General features: G+C 39.9%; 1 protein-coding gene across 2 annotated transcripts in view; it reads right to left on the minus strand.

Moving 5' to 3' along the window:
• The window catches only part of ano2b (anoctamin 2b), a 35,421-nt gene that overhangs the window by 10,948 nt on the left and 3,167 nt on the right, over positions 1 to 21,306 (minus strand). Inside the window, exons 5-21 of one of the 2 annotated variants that reach the window (XM_084407475.1) lie at positions 17,925 to 18,023; positions 17,556 to 17,713; positions 17,341 to 17,395; positions 17,042 to 17,093; positions 16,353 to 16,408; positions 16,226 to 16,273; positions 16,076 to 16,140; positions 15,578 to 15,712; positions 14,924 to 15,084; positions 13,116 to 13,198; positions 12,557 to 12,637; positions 12,068 to 12,154; positions 3,573 to 3,647; positions 2,871 to 3,072; positions 2,018 to 2,129; positions 1,752 to 1,809; positions 1,296 to 1,396 (exon numbers count right to left, since the gene is read on the minus strand). In XM_084407475.1, the coding sequence (XP_084263601.1) occupies positions 1,296 to 1,396; positions 1,752 to 1,809; positions 2,018 to 2,129; positions 2,871 to 3,072; positions 3,573 to 3,647; positions 12,068 to 12,154; positions 12,557 to 12,637; positions 13,116 to 13,198; positions 14,924 to 15,084; positions 15,578 to 15,712; positions 16,076 to 16,140; positions 16,226 to 16,273; positions 16,353 to 16,408; positions 17,042 to 17,093; positions 17,341 to 17,395; positions 17,556 to 17,713; positions 17,925 to 18,023 (1,628 nt within the window). The remainder of the gene's footprint in view (positions 1 to 1,295; positions 1,397 to 1,751; positions 1,810 to 2,017; positions 2,130 to 2,870; positions 3,073 to 3,572; positions 3,648 to 12,067; positions 12,155 to 12,556; positions 12,638 to 13,115; positions 13,199 to 14,923; positions 15,085 to 15,577; positions 15,713 to 16,075; positions 16,141 to 16,225; positions 16,274 to 16,352; positions 16,409 to 17,041; positions 17,094 to 17,340; positions 17,396 to 17,555; positions 17,714 to 17,924; positions 18,024 to 21,306) is intronic. The other variant, XM_084407476.1, reaches the window with a different exon arrangement.

Genomic DNA, 21,306 nt, shown 5'->3' on the forward strand with positions numbered 1-21,306 from the left:
GGCCTCCATCATGGTACGTTTCCACCAAAGACCACTTCTGTGCGTTCCCCCCGAAAAAAGAAATCCAAGGCGAGTATTTATAGAACTGCACGGGAGAATGGGTTTGACATTGTTCTCCCCTCATGGGCCATATTGCTTTTTTGATTTGCATTCTTAAATTAACTTAAGCACTCTGAACAACCTCAGAGGTGAAAAAGGAAGATAGAAAGGTCAACTGCAATGACAATTTTGTGGAACATGCCAAAGACATGTTCACACATGGTTTACAACTAGAGTGAGGGCAAACAAGACAAGAAAGAAGAAAGACAGAGCTGATTTGAACTCTTGCTACTCAGCTGTCAATCAACTCACGTTGAGTTGCTGTTGTAGTTCATAAAGAAGACGTTTTTGGGTTGCATGCCGCAAGGAACAAAAGGCAGGTGCCTTGAGTGTTTCTGGCCACCTCGGCCATGGGAGTGAGTTGAGTGAGTTCATTTAAATTGACCAAAATGCATGACAATAGAGATAGAGGTCAAGATAAAGTCATACGATGAATCATAAATAAAAAAAGTGCTCATGTTTATCAGATAACTCGCAACAAACTGTATGTTTCAGAATTGCACACATCAAAGAGATCTGTGTGGAAATGAAATGGATATAGAGAAAAAATAAACATAGAGAATAAGTTGTAGCTGGTGTACTTGTGAAGGACGAGGATAAATAGGTTAAAAAGGGATTTCCACAGAATGGAAGTCCACGACTCAGAGGTCCTTTCAGCCACCCAGGGGAAATCTCGTCCCAGATTTTTGCAATCGTTCCATATGCACAAGTATTACTGCATGCATACCACACACTCAATGTACCTGTGATGATTTGTCTGTCTGTGTTTACATGCTCTGCAAGAACAGACTTAATACCTAAATATCAGTCACGCTGATTTGCATGTTATCTTGTTCATTAATGACGTGGTGCGGCACATGTGCAAACATGTGAAATGAGACAGGAATCCAGTTTATTAGAGTACAAGGACAGGCATGCTAGAAGGTTTGCCTGTGTGCCAAGAGAGAGTAAAAGGAATTAAAGAAAGCAACAAAAAAACCCAGCAAAATAAAGTCATTCAGGAATTGGAGAAGGCAGTTTGAGAGAAGATCACCTTACAATCTCAGGATTTGCCGTAGCTATAAACCATTTCAGCAGGAGCAGTATTTACTGTTTATCTGAAGGAATGATCTTTCTAAAGTTTCCAGATAGAAAAGCTATTTTGTTTAGTGGTAGAGCACATTTAATGAGATCCACTGAGAGGAGCGGGAACTTACGGAATGCCGATCTCAAAGATGTTATTTTGAATAAGCTGCTTCCCCAACATGATGATACTGAGCTGGATGCAGAGTTCAATTAGACAGCCACCAGGAGCACACTGGGAAGAAAAGGTAAAATATGTTATTACAGTGTCATGATGTTGAACAGACTTGCACAATTATTATTATTATTTTATTTTACAGTACAACTTTAAAATTACAATACTACTATTTATGGCTGTCTTTCTTGCGTCATTTTCAAACCTTAAACCACTGAGCTTTAAACCTTAAACCACTTTTTTTGACAACGGTTTATAAGTGTTTCTCATTACAAGGGAAGATGGTTGGAGCATATTTGGAGATAAATTGCCGTTTCATGATTTATGTTTTATTTCGATTAATTGTGCAGCCCTCACATTGAACATGGTGTTGTAGTGTTAATCAAGGATGCAACAAAAGCAAAACCGTACTCACCTCTTCCATACGGTAGTCATTGAAGACATAAACGTAGTCACCGGGGCGGCCTGCAAACCTGTAAAAAATCCATGAATAAGGGTCACAGGATATATCTCACCCCAAGAAAGGAAGTGCCAAGGGTTACATGCCTGTCTTATTTGAAGCCAGATGTTTGTGCTGCATTCAGACTTCACATTTACCAGAAGCTAAATATGTGCGTGTTTGTGTGCTTTTCTCTTTCTCATACAGTTAACAGTTTTTGGGGGTTGAACTTGTCCACCTACCTCCCTTTGAAGAAGGCCACATAGAAGATGGGTGCATAGGCATTCATGAACTTCAGGAGGAAAGCCTTCAGAATCAGACGCTCCTCAAAGTTGGTCTCTGTTTTAGGGATCTCTGCAGACATATTAAATAAATTATTTGGGTTTTCAGACAAATATGTTCTGGATAAACTGCAGACAATTACAAAAGCTCGTATTGTGGCAAGCATAATAAAAAAGGGGTGGCTTGGAAATTTCTCCCAACATGTTTCTCTTTATCAACATTAGGTTGAAGGTCGAGGAATTGAGCTCTTCAGAAGACCATATGGTTGAGTTTGGGAGGGGATTACATGTTTTCTGGCATTCCCTAAATCTTCATCTGCCACAACAGATTACAGGCCGTGCCACATTGGTTTTGGCAATAAATTCACCATATTTCATTAATAGGCTTGAGAAAGAGCCCAAATTCCAGTAAGTCTGGTAAAACATATTCAAGCATGAATTAATGGGTTTGGAAGTAGGTTAAAGCATTAGGGTGAGACAGACAGTATGTGGACTTTAAGAGTAAAAATCAAAGAAGTACGGGCAAATCTATGTCTTATTCACGAGATGATAACACATGCTTTCTCCTTTTCCTTCCTTCCCTACATATCCCCAAAGACTCTCATTTATTAAAACGTCTCTAAAGGAAATCTCGGTGATGGCTAACTGACAAGAAAAGTTTCTCCAACGTTCCTGGAGTGGCTCAAATCAAAGATTCATGCCGTGTGGGTGAGCGAATAGGGGAAGAAGGACATCCAAAAAAAAAGAGATAAGTTGACCTAAAGTGATGCACATCAACAATACAGAGGCTGTAATATGGGTGGTCAAATCTCACCCAGTTCTGTGAGCCAGGCAGCCACCATGCCGTAGATCTCGTCTAGAATGAGGATGACCACCAGGTTGATGATGACGGCGGTGGCCGTGACAGTCACTCGGACGTTGGACTTGACATCTGGGTCTGGGCTCATTGCCATGAGGGCGGAGATGGTGATGCGGTAAATGATGACACTGAACACGGCAGAGCACGTCACTCCAAACTACAGGCAGAGAGGAACAAGAAACAGTGGATGAGAAATAAAATATGGGCAAGTAAGAAACCATTGCATCAGACAGGAAGGCTAATACTTCCCTTATGAGGAAATGGAAAGCTTATTCATTCAGCTTTCAGATGATGTATGAATATCAATTGCAAAAAACTGACCCTTGTGACTGGTTTTGTGGTCCAGGGTCACATATTAATGAAATAAAAAAGTGCACTTTGTAATAATGTCAAATTTTTTTACTTTAAAGTACATATTAAGACTATCGCAACTTCCATGTCATCCTGACATTAATCATTTTTGATTGTGCTTTAAAGAAGTGCACTTATTTTGATGTGGTAACATTAAAGCACATGTAAAGTAGATGATTATAATTTATATTGTTGTGTGTTATTCGAAATTACAATTACATTTTATTTATTTTAAATGTACTAAAGTGCAAATATATTTGGTTTTAATAGAAATGACCATAAATTGAATCTTTTCTCAAGAGTTACCATGAACAGAATGGAGGAAATGTTGATGAAATATCCAGGCAGTCTGTCCCTCCATGTTAGCTTCTCGTGTCCAGTCTGTGAAGGGAGAGAGACATTTAAGGTTACTAATGGAAGCATGCATGCTGTGCACTGTTTGAAAGCGTGTGTTTCTGTTTTTCTGGGAGCTTTGCCTCTTTACTTTTGAGTTGCTTTTAGAGTGACTCAGAACTAGCCTATCAGGGGGAATAATTCAGCTGCCCACTTGTAAAAACATGACAACATTAAGGCCATTAACACCTGGCCTTCCTCTAGAGTGAGGACTGTACATTCCGTACATTCAAGAGATAGATCACATCTCCAAAACATCCGGCCAACACGGAAGACCTATTTCAGCGAATAAAACAACTTGAATATGCCTGCTTTGCGTTTAGATCAAAATCCTCATCAAGCCAAAAACAACAGGCAGCCGTGGAGTGAGGGTGGTCTGTTCCCATTGAGATTAGTCTTCCTTCACTGTCAAAATTTCGACAGTAGTCAAATCATATGTTCCTCTTAGGAATACATGTTACAAACAGCGTAAAAATGGATTCAGCTTTAGTTCTGAGGAAGGGAGGGAAATGAATTAGCAGGCCACAGGAATGTTAAGAGGCAGCTTATGTGTCTTTCAAGTCATAAAACATGCAATGAAAACAATATCCTTTATAATCGACAGAGTGTTTGACAAACCTTCTGAGAACATTTTTCTAAGTAACAAGTGCACAAATAGTTCTCTCTGTTTACCGTCTATAGCTACTGTCTAACCTCAAAGGTGATTGATTTGATGTTCAACGTTCATTTGTTCTTTTTTGATTCTAAAACAATTTGAGGTTATAATGCTGCCAAGCTAATGGCTCCATTCTCTAAAATGCACCAGAACACAAAGCACACATAAACACTGGTAGAGATAGTGAAAGTCATTTCACCAAGTACAACATGTTCCTGGATCAACATCTTTGTTGATCCTGGAACAACATTCCAATCAACCAATCAGATTTGAGGGACAACTTTACAGTTCATGTCAAGTTTATGCTAAGGACCACGGTTAGGACATCTACATCAGTGTTATTCACCTATCATTTCCCTCTGATTTTAGGGATAAGTTATGGGGAGGGTTAGGTTTAAGGGTAGGGATAGATGGAACTATTTCTGATACTATTCAGTAATGAATAAAACATTTTCAACTTCGTTGCATGCATTCTGGGATTGCCATATCTGTGCAGGATATATCCAGTGCTGCAGAATTACAGCTTGGCTTGGCAGTGGGAGTGTGCCTATGTTGCTGTCTAGCTATTTGTTGATAAATGGAGATTTATAGGGTTTTGCATGGTACCAGTGGCAACAGACAGATCAGATATCTACCTCCTGCAATTAGACTCATTATGAGGCAAACAGCACCACCTAGCACAATGCATGAATAAACCCTGGCACCCAGGAACTTGGAAAGCGTAACCAGGCACAGCCTTCGAGATGCCACAGCTTTAGGGTTTCCAGAATAATGAATGTGGGTCACGAAATTGTGATCCACAGGCTCAGCTCATAAACCCTCACCCTGTAATGAGAGGAATTACTGCAGGTCTGCGGTCTCACCGGTTGCTTACTCTTCATTACGATGCATGATGTTATTTGGGGACAGGCTGCGATCGCCTCTTAAAATGGTCACACTATTTCACACTAAGTTCATGGGAAGTATCGCTGTATTTGACACAAGGGCAAGCAGAGATGACTGTACAAGCTCTATACAAATATGCTGTGAGGTGCCACAAGTACGTAAGTATTTGAAAAAAATAGTGTAGGATTTTTACTCAGAAATTGCTAGTAAATTTCACAAATAATTACAAAGAAACGGTAACACAATGAATTAAACATGAAATCTTGAAGTAGAATAACTGATAGTATTTACTTGTAAAATATACTCCAATAATCTTTGTTTTATTTACAGCCTATTTACAGCGTAGGCCCACATGAGATCTACACATTTGTCCTCATTTTCTATGCTGATTTGTGAAGGAAAATCACAAATGGATGTAAATGTAATGGATGAAAACGGATGTAAATACATAAAAAATGTATAAATGTGGGCCATTTGAATTCCACTGAAATCTGTGGATCTTTCTGTGGATTTCCGCAGGCGCAGATGCCGTGCAAGCTTAGCAATAAATAACAATAACAAACGATGCCTGACAAAAGAATGCAGAGGAATGGCGTTCATTATTTATGTAATCAGCCACATCAAGAAAAACTGTAAAAACAAAAAGAGAGAGGAAGGAAGAAGACAGGTGGCATAGTTTTTAAATAATTAACACCTTTTATTTTTAAATTGCACATTTGATTTGTCAGAGAAGAACTGAGAAATTATACTTAAAGGGACAGTTCACCCTAAAATGACTTCCAAAGTATTTTTATTTTATTTTTTTCATACTATGGAAGTTAATGGTGACCATCAACTGTTTGGTTACCGACATTCTTCAAAATATCTTCTTTTGTTTTCAGCAGAAGGAATAAATTAATACAGGTTTGGAACAACTTGAGGGTGAGTAAATGATGACAGAATTTTCCTTTTTGGGTGAACTATCCCTTTAAGTGAATCAATGGATGCAAAAAATTCTCTGTTAAACTATTTGGCACAATAAAACTACAGTATGTAAAAATATACTTTAGTATATAAAAAAGGGAATGCATGACCTGAAAAAATGTTTACCTTGAAAGCAATACGTCACTTTGGATAAATGCATATTCCAAATGCATGAAAAATAAATTCCACATTTCATTTTATTAAATGTTGTTTCAGCCTTTGGAATTGACTGATGAAATTAAGAAACTTAATTGATTGGTTTCATATAAAATGTGAATAAATTGCAACCAAAGAAAAGTGTCAGTGTCATTGTTCCTGTGAAAGAAACTCAAAGGCATTGTGACAAAGGAGGTTGATAGATTATAAAAGTGGGGAGGATGGTTCACATGTGATTATGTGCTTGCGTGATATGGGCGGAGGACAGCAGCCTTTGTCTGTCTGTTATATATTGGATATAGATCAGTGGATTAATTCAACAGCTCGTGACTGTAGAGTGGGTTGGGCTCTACCTCTGTGTACAACAGCTGTCGGATGGAGAATATCACTTCCTTAAGCTTAAGTCAAGATGCTGTGCAACTTTCTTTGTCTTTCATTTTGGCTGTCTAGAGGTTTTTGCAGAAATGTTATTCAAAAGACAACAAGATTAAGAAAGGTAAACTCATCTTTGCATAGAAGTTGTGACATCTACAGCTACCATTTACACAAAACAAATGGAAATGCTCAAAAATGATCAATCAAACTCACTGTAACATTCAGTAACGGTTCTTTATTGGCATCTATGATAACCTTTAACATCAATAGAACCTTTCCATAGCACAACATTTTTAGATTGTTAATGTTCTTCACATCAAGAAAATAGTGGTTCTTTTAAGAACTGTTCACTGAAAGATTCTTTGCGGAACCCAAATGTTTTTTCTTTGGCATTGCTGCAAAAACACCCTTTCGGAAGCTTCATTTGTAAGGGTGTCTATAAAACCTACACATCAGCAACTTTCCGACTTGTGGCCTTTTGTAATGGGATGATCTCTTCATTAATGAGACTTCATGTCAACCTGACATCACCCACATTGATCTGCCCAGCAGACATGAAAATGTCAATGGGCTCAAGGTTTTGTTAGCGCGTGGTCGCCACACGCTCTCTCACAAACGGACTACACACAAGCATCCCAACTAAGCCCTTTGGGAAATTAGTGACAGGATCACCAGTGTGGGGATTTCCTCCACGCCATATGTCGCTCTGCAGAGATGCCGTGTTCACATTGACGTCACTGTACGCCCCCTTCTCTCAACCCCCACCCTCCAAGCATACTGTAAGCCAGAGACGAGAGAGAACAAGAACCGGAACCACGCCAGCGCCCACGCTAGCAACCTAGAACACGTAAGCCGCCACATATACAGTTTTACACAATACAGAAACATTACAGAAAGGATTGAATTTTTCTTAGAAATACACACGCACAGCCTACTAGTGAATATTTCAGACTGGTGGACTGATGAAAATAGCTTCTATGGTCTTTATGAGCGATAAAAGAGGTGAAGGTCCATTAAGAGCGGCTTGACTGAAGATTGTCTTTTGGGCGTCGGGAACTGAAGGGAATAATCTGATGTGAGCCCCATCTGACACATCTGAAATCCCTTTAAAATACACTCTCATCTCCTTCCAGCTCTCTGCTCTGATCGGAGAGGACCACCAGAGCAGGATTATACGCAAAGAAAACTACATGCTTCAGATCATTATCTTTCTAATAAACACACCAGGCCATTGATTAAGTATAGGACGTATGACATTTGAAGCACAGTTCAGTTATGCAACATTCTGTATTAAATGTTGCAGACTTCAATATCATCATGATCAGACACTAATAAAATCAGAAAAAAAAGTTGCTGCCTTAAATTTTTAAGTACAATCAACTTGGATGTTTAAGTCATTTCAACTTCAATTACATTAAACTGACTTAAAAAATGAGTTTAATCTTTTATAACTTGTAAAAAAAAAAGTAGAAAATTGCTTACCTTATTTTGATGAGTGAAAGTTAAACTTATTATTCATGTAATTTGTTACAGTGTATAAAGGTTTTTATTACATGACATTTAGGGCAAGGTAAATCTGAATGAGAAGCACAATACACAGATGTTTACTTGCTACAGCTTCTATCTTAATATCTTCTGAATATCTTTGCTACGAAACTTTCAATATTTGGCCAAAGAGAGTTTCAGGCCTTTGGACCCAGAATGAACTGAAGGCAGAATGTATTAAAAAATTCCATCTGCATTGGAAAAGCACAAACAACAACTCAGTTAGAGGTCAATCATTTTATCTTCTCCCACCGAGCCAGATGCACACTTCCAGAAAGCAAATGCAACTCTCCTCCTCAAAGATAATAAGGAATGTTCCCTTACTTTGCTTCAGGAGGCGATGAAAACATTTTGTTCTAAAATTAGCTACGCAAAGGGTGTGCTGCATTTTATTAACAAACGTCACTAATGTGGCCTAAAGATAGCTGTCAAGATGACATAGTTATGCGATAAAGGCTTTTAAAGAGACGAAGATAAGAGCAAACCCAACCGAGCGTAAGAGGGAGTGGGATTCGAGTGTCCCGTGTCTCCATGGAGATGTGAGGACTTTGCTTAATTCAGAGGTCTGGCGTTCAGCCCGGCTTGGAAGAACGCTTGCATGCAAAAACGCACAGGAGTCTAGTGCTCTCTGCTGGTCAGTCTGTGTAGCAAACTGCACTGAATCTAATTCTCATCTCTTAAACTTGCACAGCAAGTCTCTAATCTCATAGAAAACTTCACACTTTAACATATAATAAACATACTCAGCATGTGTGTGAAGAAAAATAAGCAGACGCATTATTACTCCCTGAACTAAATACCTTTCATCATCCGCTCTCTTCGCGGTCACCACAAACTGCACACACACACGCACATGGCTCTAAAATGAGTGATATGGGGGGGTTTTCCGCAAGACTTACTGCCTCTCCGGTATTTATTGGTTTTCCAAGGGTTTTTGGGGCTTTGTGGTAAAACAAATGAGCTGTGAGAAACATGAAGAGGTATATCAGCGCTCAGTCGCGAAATCCTGTGTGTAGTGTTTTTTCCAGCCTATCCACCACAACATCGCTTACAGAAAGTGGTCAGAAACTGATGAGCATCAAACTGGACCCTGGTGACTGCTGCTTATTTGCTCTACAGTGAATATGTACTGGATAATATACTGAACTACTGCTTGTTTATCACCCAAACAAGCCGACCAAAACTGTGCTGGTCTGATTTGATTTTGAGAACACTACATATCTAAGTCCAGGGTGTTTTGAATGAAGTCATTAGGATGTATGGTCTCGATTTAAGGATCTGCAGAACATCTAGGTCAGGACTGACCGTAGGCCATGATATCTGGGACAGAGTAGCTAAACATAAGAATGAGGGAAAAGTGCCATAATGCAAGTAACGAATTTAAATCTGTGACTCTTGGACACAAAGGCCCCTAAAACAAAAAATAGGCTACACATTAGGTCAAAGGTCACTAAATCTGTCCAAAAGTATGCCGCATACGTGCCTCCTGTTCTAAACGAGTTTTAATAAGGAATATAGATGCAAGATGAAACCAGAACAACCAATAATATTATTGCTGAACCTTTACCACTGGAAAAATAAAATCACATGAAAGAAAAACAAGACATTAAGACATGTCTCTTAAAACAGCTTTTTATTTTATGTTTTCCACTAATAATTTCCAAAAATCTTTTTTACAAGACACACCATTTATTGACAATCAAAATTGCATAAAAAAGCTTGTTTTCTTATTTAGTGTTTAGTACACTTATAGAGGTTTATGCTTACAATATAGAGAGCATTGTCAATTTGCATATACAAGGACAAACAATTCAAGATATAGTCTCTGAAAACAAGACTTAAATAGTTTTGCTTCACAATTAAATTTATCTTGTTTTATGGATATTCATGCCATCATGGGAAGATAAATCTGAAATCTGACATAAGAAGCACAGTATACAGGTGTGCTGTAGGATATCATGTTTACTTGCTATTGACTGCCTTTAACTTATTTCTTTTGACTATCTAAGATTTGGTGCCAAGAACGTTTAGCAAATCCAGTCCAGTGACTTTTATGTAAGCTTTTCTATGTAAGCCCTCATTGTAGCAGCCTTGTAAACACTTTAATTCCCAACGGATTGAATTTAGATTTTTTATTATTTGTAAAAAATAATCTTTAAGGCAACAAACCCCACATTTAAACCAGGATTAATGTTCTACAAACCCTGGGAAACCTTAAGAAGCTTGAGCTACTCACACAGTTGGACTCGTAACACAACACACACACACGGAGAAACAAGGCTACGGCTGCTGGTGTACCTGTTTAAAAGCCGCGTCATGTATCAACTAACAAGTCTTAATTTATTTGGCTCATTTGCCTAATTACACTTCATGCATGACAACGGCCACACAAGCAATGATGTCAAACTGATGAGCACGACCTATATTTTCCGAACGAAACGCTCAAATCTCTGAGGTTCACACCTTATGTGTGATCAGTATGATCTAATGAGACTTTCCTGGACAACATATTTATTTACTGAGCATGTTTTTATAGTGACCTGCAGTGCATTTACTACTAAACAGCTCACAAGCACACTTGGCCTTTAATGTTATCACGACGTGACTAACGTTGGGTAACGTGAAACCGAAAGAGCGAGCTGACGAGATCTAATTGTATTAGCCTGACATGCACGTCCTACAGCAAGAGGATTACAGGAGTGAGAGACGGCCGTATTTCTCATGCCAACGACCCCGATGTGACCACCCCACCCAGCTGAGCCTCTCTGACAGACACATGGGCCATTTGCGAAATTAAGTGGGACTCAAATTCTTTCACTAAAAGTGCTGTGCAAGACACCCCTGGTGAATAGGGTAAAACAATTATCTGATGATCTAATGTCGGGTCAAACCGTTCTCTTTACTTTGGATCATTTTCCAATGTAGCACTGATAACAAAGCTCTTTGGAATGTAGGCCTTATACAAATACGTCAGTCATTGCCTTGGTAATGCAAGAGTTTACAGACGATATGAAATGTAAATAGTAACCGCATTATGGAGGATGATCAGATATTTCTTTTTACTGTGTTATTAGTTTGTGTTTTCGTCGCTCAAATTAGCCAGAAAACAGACTGACGGCAGAAAGTCTGGACTCCATAGCAGCTTTCATTGGCTAAGGACTGCCCAGAGGCCATATGACTGACATGTAAAGCAACCAATCACAGTGGTTAGTTTTGTTCCGCGTTATGTTTAGGGGCATGAAAATGTAACGACGATGTCCCTACAATAACAGACCGGTGTGTAAAACTCTTGGACCTATTTTAAAGAGTCTATCCCGCAAATTTATGCAAATAAATGTATTAAAATTTACCCTCAGAACATCGATAGGAATACAACTGGAAAGTTTGGTAAGTGCTAGAGTGGAGGTTTCTGGCTCAGTGCATAAGGAAAAAACATATTTTGAGAAAACAACCTTTAAAGATAAGTATTTTGATTCAAATGTACAGCCACAAATAGCGTAATAAACATTTAAAAGTGCATTTTGGAGGATTTCTTTCCACTAGTCTGAAACAACACATTATGAAAAGCCAAACAGCCCAAAATCTCAAAATTGGCCAGTGCATGAGGAAACAATGTTTTTGCCTGTAGACAGAGCAAAAAACTTTCAAAATGAAGACCGAGTTGGATTGCTGGGTTAGGATGCTGTCACACAGCATTACAGTTCAAAACCTTCCAACTTCACAACTAGGGAGTTTTATATAGAAACTGTAACACAAGCAGGTGGAAACAAGGCTCTGGAGAGACTGAGGCGAGAATGAGATAGAGAGAGAAAGAGAGAGCGCCATTTACCGGATTCCCAGCTGCCATGGCTGACAGTAACCTCTGCCTCCATTTGTCCTTCCCCAGTTCCCCGCTCTCGTCCACAACTCTCTCAGGCTGGAACACACAGATCTTAACCGTCACACAATCGCTGGCGACAGAGGGCATAACTCTAGCTAACAATGCAAATCTTGGTTTTCCATAAACCAGACCAGATCATCCTTTTTTCTTGGGCATCACCAACGCAAAGCGCAGCCTACGAGCCCCAAAAGCGCCGGTGCCAAATGCTTCAGGCCAGCGCAGTGCATGATGGGAAGGCCCACAGCATTTGGCACCCCCTCATCTCTGCCCCTACAACCATGGCAGTTCCCTTTTCAACTCTTTTCAATAAAGCATTTGCATATTGCTCCTAAGCCAGAAGCCAAAAGGAAATATATTTAGATCTTTTTAAGTCAGCCATTAATGAAATGCCTGCATTATGCATAAAGCAAGCAACAACAAAAAAAACATCCTGCCCACCTCATTTTTGTTCTTCTTATTTTTCTTCTTACTCTGCCTCTTCTGAAGGAGTATTGTTTCGTATTTCGGTCTGGGATGCTCCTAAAGAGAAAAGGACAAAGAGGCATTTGCTTTCTACTCTTTGCGAAACCCAGTGGACTGCTGCAGAGTTTCAAACCATTCAAACAGGTGAAAAATCCAGGGCAACACAAGGACACAACGCAAAGTCAGACTCAACATCTCAAAGAGCAGTATGCAAGAAGAGAGTTTCAAACATAAAACTCAAACCTTCGCTTTTTCCTGGCGGGAAAGATTGCGTTTAGAGAAACAACAAGTTAACATATTGGTGAGTCCATTTTTGGCTGAGAACACATGAGGACATACAGGATCAACTTGAATACCACTGGATAGGGGCGCCACCATTGTGTCGCATCAAATAACAGTCAGCATTAGTCATTTTCAGTCGGTCAGTGTCAAAAAAACACTGTCATTGAAATCAGCTCATGGCCACTGCGCTGTAATCCAGGCATGCAAATACTAGTGAGTAACATAATGTGACTGTGTACGTGTGAGAACGTACCTCCTCCTCCTCCATGCCTGTCAGATCCCAACTATAGTTCAAACTGATCTGTCTGCGCTTCCAGTGCTCTAGAAACATGGCAGCTAAAGAGAGAGATGAGGCATACAGTAAATGAGTGTTGACAAATATCAGACTCATGGGAAAAGAGAAGCAAAAGATGATTTATAAGGGGCAAAGTGTCATTTCCTAATGTAAGATAAATCACATCTCATCTACAAAACCATTAAAGGGACACTTACAATTAATTATTCTGCTTGTTCAATTTAATTAAATAAAACAAGTTAATCCAAAATAATTTGTTTCATATTTCATCATGTTCAACAAATTGTCTTAATCTCTTTGAGTTTAAACTAAACTAAATGATTTTTGTTGTGTTAAAGTAGCATTATAAAACTGGGAACATGACTTCCACTTCCCATCATGCTTTGCATTGGGCTGGCTAGTGAGAGTAAATTTAAAATAAAGTGTTTATTTTATGGATTTTTAGTGTGATGAGAAAATGGGGAGACTTGTTACTGTTTAATACTCTCTATTGTGTTAGTATTTAAAATAGTTTCTGTAATGTTGGTGGTTTTCAGGATTACCATTGTGGTGAAGTATTGAGATGTGCTTGAGTTGTGAACCTGCTAATGAGAATTCAATTTTAAGTATTATGGGAGTGCTGTGGTGGAACCAGTACAATCTTCTGACTGCCAACACCTAACGTATGTTATTTTGACAACCTGGGTTTAGTTGATGCTATATGAAATATTTGAGTAGAGATAACATGTTTCCATCATGTGGAACCACTATTTATGATTAGTAATTCTGTCATTATTTACCAACTTTCATATCATTCCAAATATGCATGATCGTTTTTTTTTTTTTTTCAGTCAAACACAAAAAGAGATTTTTAGCAGAATGTGCACAATGCTCTTTTCCATCCTATAAAGGAATCTATGTGACATACTATTTAATACAAGTCGACAGCTTTGTGTGACCGTCAGACCAAAACTTTAATTATTTGTTGAGAATCTTTTTCATAGATCACTGTATGTTTCTCCTTTTGACAGCCCCAGTCTTCATTCACTTTGATTATACTTAAAAACTATAGATGTAAGTAAAGCATAGAATATTCCTCAAAAATACACACTGACGAAAGAAATTCGAACGACATGAGAGAAAATAAAAGCTGACAGAATTTTTTTGGGTGAGCTATGCCTTTAAGTCTTCACAATAAAGACCTAAACAGTGTGTGTTTGCTTTGAATCAGTATTGGATGGCTAATTAATACATCTCAGTACCTACATATGAACAGATGCAGTCTCTATACGTGCTGCTGGGGGTCTCTGTATGAGTAATAATGTATAGCTTCTGCTACCCCACGCAGGTGCCAAAGATGGGTCAGTGTCAGGAATTGAGCGGTTTCACAATGCCTCCATCAGCCAGGCCCGTGCGGGGACTCAGGCGGTGACAGAAAGAGGTAACACTACTCTCTGGCCATTCAACATCTCTTCAACTCCATCACTATGGAGACTGCTGCACTTCTGCATGTTAATGCTAGCCGCTTGAACTGGTCTCATTTTCAATAGGACTGAATAACAGATCTGAGGCAGCTCTTCAAGTAAATAATATACAAAAATGACTAATACCTAAACTAGGGCTGTCATTTTTGTGTTCAAAAACAAAGACAGAGTGCAGGTGACACCCCTAAGTTAATGCTGATGTATGAATTGTAATCATATGAGAATCAGACTCATCAAGTGTCAATAATGGAATAAAACAATAGACATCGAGATAATAAAACTAGAGGGATTTTTAGGTCGTACCCCAGAGGGACATGAAGATGGCGAAGAACACGGTGGCTGGGTTGTCAAAGAGATGGCTGGCACGCGCTGTGCCACACGCTGTGCTCAGATGCCAGTAATCACATGCCCGATCGCAGAGGGGACACATAGTGAAGTTCTGATCCTCGTCACACATCTCCTGGCTGGCAGAAACACACAAAATTAGACACAGCCATGCAAATAAATGTATTATGGCCCTGATATGGTGCAGCGTGTTCATCCATCAGCGTGGCCTAATGTCTAAAGTATCAATTAAAAATGCAACACTATTTTATCTCGTGACTGCACTGGACAGAAAACTTCACTGTGGTCTCAAAAAAAAAATCGTCTGGTTCACCGTGTACTCACATAAGTACTGGCATTAAAAAGGATCACAATATTCCTGTGCTCCCCTGAGATGTTTCAGTCACAAATACATGCTGAGCACATTCTTAGAGCACTTGCAATTCTAGCATAAATTAATTTCGTGAATCAGATGCAACAACATAAACACCAGAACTATGTTCCTTGAATTATCATTTTATTATCAGTGGAATATAATAATCAGAGTTAGTTACTCTCAACCTGGCAGATATCGTGTGCCCACCCACAACAGGGACCCATGCCCAGCTCTCGGTGGGCTTTACTGGCACATACCTAGGTATGTTTGTTTCCACAGTGGCCCAGCCGTAGAAGAACACGATGATGCCCACCACGGATGCAGGCATCAGAAGCTGAGTATAGACACCAAGCCAGGCAAAGTAGAGACCTATCTTCTCCCCAAAGTACTTCCTAAAGGTTACACAGAAAACATGGGAGTGTGCGTTGCATCCATGAAATATTAATTTAAAAGCAGAGGTGCCAAACGTTTTAAAGTCAAACCTGATTAAAGGCTATGTGCCAAAGGTAAGAGCTGCATTATATCCAACTATATTATATTTCAATGTATTTTTTAAATCAAATTCACTTGTATTCTATACATTCCAGTGCAAACTTTAAGAAAAAGTTCAAAAATGTAAATTAGAAATGAAGATCCCCTCCCTATTTTCGCCCCTTCTAGTAATTTGATCATTTGTGATGTCAACACAGACACTGCAGGCGTTGATTTGGGCATCTCTGATCTAAAGCAATGCGTCAAAGTGATTTAACAGTTACCTGATAAGATCAACAGGCTGATACTTGTAAAAAGCACCATATCTTGCCCATTCATCATGTAACAGCTGAAAAGGGTACAAAAAATACAGAATTTGACCATATTCTCCCTTCTATTCGTTGAAAAGAAAATGCAACACAATAGCAGCATACTTGTCTGTCGTTCTTCCCCTCGGCTTGTCCAGTGGGGTGAAAGTCTCCCTGTAATCATACAAAAACACATTTCAAGTCAACCTGACAGGAGAAAGAAAGTAAAGCAGAATCCAGAAAAACAACTCACATCGTGCAGCGGGAATGCTGAATCATAAACCCCATTAGCTATCAGCGTGGAGATACCTGCAAGGCAAAAAAGAGCACCTTAAAATACTCAACATCATCTGTGGGAATAATGATTGACTGCTATGACTTTAAAGTGACCCAACTTCATTGCGTTTGGAAAGCCAGAGTCCTGGAGGCGGAAGACAGCTGACATGTAGAACACAGGTTTTAATCAAAGTAATTAATCAGTCCTCAAAGGAACGACACGTACGCTCTGGTGATTAGCCCACAATTAATAAAGTAGCTCCCCAGCAACAGGCTGGAAAGACCACTACCCACTACCCCCCTCTTTCCACCTCAATGGACCCGGCTTCAATTCGGATCCCAATCCCAGAACTTTATGACCCAATTTACTCAGTTTGTATGAAACCGAGTAAGAGAAAGTCTGAGAGACAGACAGAAAGAAAGGCAGGGGGAACTGGAGAGAGCACCAAGTCATCCCTTCTGCCGGATAGCCTCGATCTCCCAATAGCCCCCGGTGGTCCGTCTGCTTTGTGGCTTGGTCCAAGGGAGCATATGGCATGGGCTTGTGTTGCACCCTGTCCCAACTTCACCATGCCCACATCCAAAGCTCACATTCTGGCCCTGAATATCCTGAGGATTCCCTGAACACTAGTCCGTACTTAGGTTATGGATTAATGTATTACTAACCCATGGTTTGGCAGGTCCGTGCGCAGGCGGTGCGTCTGAGGATTTCATACACCTGAGGCAGACAGCAAGAGAGAGAAAGAGTGAGAGAGATACAAAGCAAACAATAAACCTGAAAATTGTTCCTGGAAAACTCCCGGCGGAATTGGTTTCCTAGAACTGTGCCTAGAGACGGCAATCTCCTGCTGCTAGCAAATAACTTTTGTTCCCTCTTGTATATCGTGTTCTCTTTCAACAACCAAAGAACACGTATCACATTCTGAATTAACAGAATTTTCATGAGCAAAGCAAAACAGACTCACTATCCGGCTCCTTGTGGCATTGTCGAAGAAGGTGTCCTTTGAGTTGATGTTGTACCTGCAAAAAGGCCAAAAATAGCGATGAGACATCCATGAGTTACACAGATGCCTTTGGCAATCAAACAAATCCTGTCAAGTCCTCTAAGAAAGGAAGAAAATCCCATGTGGCCCCTGATGACATTTAACCCCACATCACCCCAACCACGCCAGGCTCTCACAGGTGGAGCTTGTCCCGGGAGAAACAGTGAGAGAGGAACTTGGTGCGGCTGTGCTCTTGCTCCTGATGTGGTACTTTGGGCTGGAACGGTTGATTTAACTTCCGCCACAGTTCGTTCATGGTGGCAGCCAGACCTTTTTCTTCTCTCAACTCGTAACTCTGAACAAGAGACAACATTTTCAGTCAAAATCAGCAGCAAAGCCTCAGATCATCAGTCAGCATTATTCGTTTGTGCTTTTCCCTCTCTCCCTTACATACATCAGAGACACGCATGCAGGGACTTCTGAGGGCTTGTGGAGAGCTCACATAAGGACATCCCAAGGGACTCGTGTCTGTCTTGAGAATAAGAGAAAGCTCTGCTGTATCCTACCTTTTTGGTGGGCACCTTGATCTTGAGAAACTCTGCCTCTCTGCTCAACACCTGCCAAGGTGCATGTAGCCGGATGAAAGCCTGACCATGAGTCTTGGTCTGGGGAAAGAATCGAAGAGAAAGGTCCTGACATACTGCCTCCATGTTGATTGCGTCATTTTATGAGTAAAATGTTACACTCAGAGAAACAAAAAAAATCCTTAAGCATAAGCACCTGTTCTTAACATAAACTTTGGTTGAGGACAATAAAGACAAGATAAGCATTGACTTACCGCAGTATTTTGGCATATAGCTTAAGTGTGTTAACTGTAACATTGTACCTTTAGAGGTATAACAGCTTGTCACTGGGGCAGTACCCTTAAAGGGACAACATTGTACCTTATCTACCCCTAAAATATGCACACTAGTACCTTAGAGATGTAATACGTTGCCTACTCTTGGGGTACTACTATGATCCTTTTAGAGGTAAATAAGGTACAAAGATGTTTCTTTAAGGGTACTGCCCCAGGGACCAGTTGTAGCCCTAAAGGTAAAATTTTTGCATTTGTGCAAATTCGTAAATGCTTTCATTACATGGAAAACAGGAAAACAACGGACTCCAATACAGGCCCTTTATGCATTCTCCATTTTGGGTCATGGAATTTAAGGTTAAAGAACATAAATATGTTAACTAACGTTGTAGCGTTAACTCACGCTAACAAATGCAGTGTTTAAGTGTTGTGGTTGTACTTGCATATTTTAAACACCAATTTGGAGTGCTGCCCACTTGCTTCGTGGGTCTCTATAAAAAGTATTTTACCGTAAAAATATTTCTCATTTGTTTAAACATACTGTTGAAATTATTGCCGGTGCTAATCGACAGCAAACCCATAAACTGAAAATAACCCAGATTAGAAGTGTCAATGTCAAAAGAGTGGCAGATTGTCATCAAGCCCATCTGAGAGTCCCTAAAGAGGGACTATATATATTACATAAACTTGGGGGGTATGGAAATGATCTCTTTTTGCAAGTTGTAGCCATGAAATCCAACACTGAAGCTACGTCGTGCCCACACAGAGATGACAGTAACTGTATCTGTCTGGCAGTGGTCAGCCATGCCATCTAGAGAAGCATGAGTTAAGAAGAAAGCAAGATGAAACTGAAATAGACATTGAGATGAGATGAGAGTGATGAGACAGAAAGAGATGATGGAAACCTGAGGACATCCTCACCGTCCCCTGCGTTCCAACACCACAGCTGTTTTTTTTTCTGCCCCTCCACACACACACCCACAAAGGAGAGATAAAAATAACATGTGGATCTGAGAAGGTTAATTAGGATAAGATATTCCAATTAGTACTTCATCTCAGCAGGGTAAGGCAATTAGGTCGATTTGAGCACAGTCTGAGAGGGAACCATCGCTACAGAAACCGGCTGCGACTGACATTTGAGGGGCTCCCAAAGACCCGTGAGCGGAAACGGCTCTTCATGGCAGGGTGAGCCCTGCCTTTGACATTTGGCATAATTAACTCAAACAAAGAGTCGAGAAACAACATCTCTGAATGGACACAATCCTGAGAATACATGGCTCACACCAGAGATGAAGACGCACTTAATTCACAAATAAGACTCGACTCAAATTAAAGACTTGTGAACAGACTTTAGGTCTACAAGGAGAAGACACTGTTCAGATAAAAGTCTCTTGTGCATGCTGTAACTCTAGTGAGATTATGCAATCATTTTCTCCTGTAACACAGAAGCGTTTCAACATGGTGAATGTCGTAAGATTTACACTGGCATCTACTCTAGAAACTGCTTGCATAACTGAAATTGTGTAGTTACCCATTCATTTACTATGGGAAAAATGATGAGAAATGTTCTATTGAGTGTGCATGTACAGATTTACAGATCAAATTAACCTGTAATACATTAAAAGAAACTACTGAAAGAGACTTGTGACTTGGCTTGAACTCGACATCAAGGACGTGAGACTAGACTTTACGTGACAGACTTGTGAACATGATTATGTTGTTTCATTTGTTGTTATTGACAGCAATAATGCTCATAACACACCTAGAGAGGATAAAAGGTCTGTCTGTAAATGCATCATGCACATTTTTCAGTTAGTGATTGCTGTGTTCTTTTCTGCAGGGAACTCTTTTGGGGTGTTAATAGTGCTCCTTTTTCATTGGTGGGAGTATTCGTTTCCCACCATTGAAAAGGGAGCACTATTAACACCCCAAAAGAGTTCCCTGCAGAAAAGAACACAGCAATCACTAACTGATGCCAAAAAGCAATAAACTACAGGACAAGCCTTCTCACCACATTTTACCTCTGGTTTTGTTGTTTTTAAACTTGTATATGTATTGCCTCCACAGAAAGCCAATGTTATCCATCAGAATGGGGCTGTTAAGACAAACAAACACGCTGCCACTGAAACATAATACCTGCGGCAGTGACGTCCCCTTGAGCATTGAAGATATTCAAAACAAAACTTCACTCCCTATAGAGTCAGTCCACCAGGCAGCTCCCGCATGAAACAATAAACCCAAACTAGCCTTTTCTAAAACTCCCGAAGTTATCCGAGACGGTGTATCCGCCAGAGTGATAGTAAACTGTAACAGTGTGTCGAGATAAGAGGAAGACCGCAGGTGAGACATGGTTAATGTGTGACTTGACCCGCTGTCCCTGTTCAGGCTGCCTGCAATCAAACTTCAGTTACCGGCTGAATAATTCAGAGTGTCTGACTGCAGGTATTTGTATAGCGGTCACAAAGCACACCTCGAAAGAACCGCCCGGAGCAAAACATAATGTAATGATGGTGATCAAACAAAGCAGGAGACCAGTGTTGAATTAGGGTTCAGTGATCATGATAATGAAGACGATGAAAGTCATCATGACAAAGCTTTTCAGTACATCAGGTACATCAGGTACATCTTGCCACCTTACCAGGTTTCCCAAGGGAAATTATGCCATAGTGTGTGCATTGTTTAATAGGCTAGCTCAATGTTTTTAATACCTCATGCTTGATAATAAAAATGTTTACATGCTAAAAAGCACCCCAAATTGTTTAATAAAGCCAATTCTGAAACACTCAGATGATTAAGTCAGTGTTAGAAAATGGGGAATCTATCATTTACAACAATGACAAATAGCAAACCGTTAAATTTAGAGCAGAAATTTGGTCCCTTTCAGGCTAGGGTACAGTTAACTCAGTGTGCTGTCAAAGGCCGGTTCACAGCTCTTCTGTGAGAGAGTAGACAATCACTACTATTACCAGCCTGATAATCTAACTTGGCTTCACACCACAAGTCTTATCACCCTACAGATGAAGACACACAGTACAAAACAATCACAGAGACGCACAATAATAAAGTCTTTCTGCCATAGTCTACAAGAGAGG

The sequence above is a fragment of the Rutilus rutilus genome (genome assembly GCF_951802725.1).
Source record: "Rutilus rutilus genome assembly, chromosome: 4".
NCBI classification, from domain to species: Eukaryota; Metazoa; Chordata; class Actinopteri; order Cypriniformes; family Leuciscidae; genus Rutilus; species Rutilus rutilus.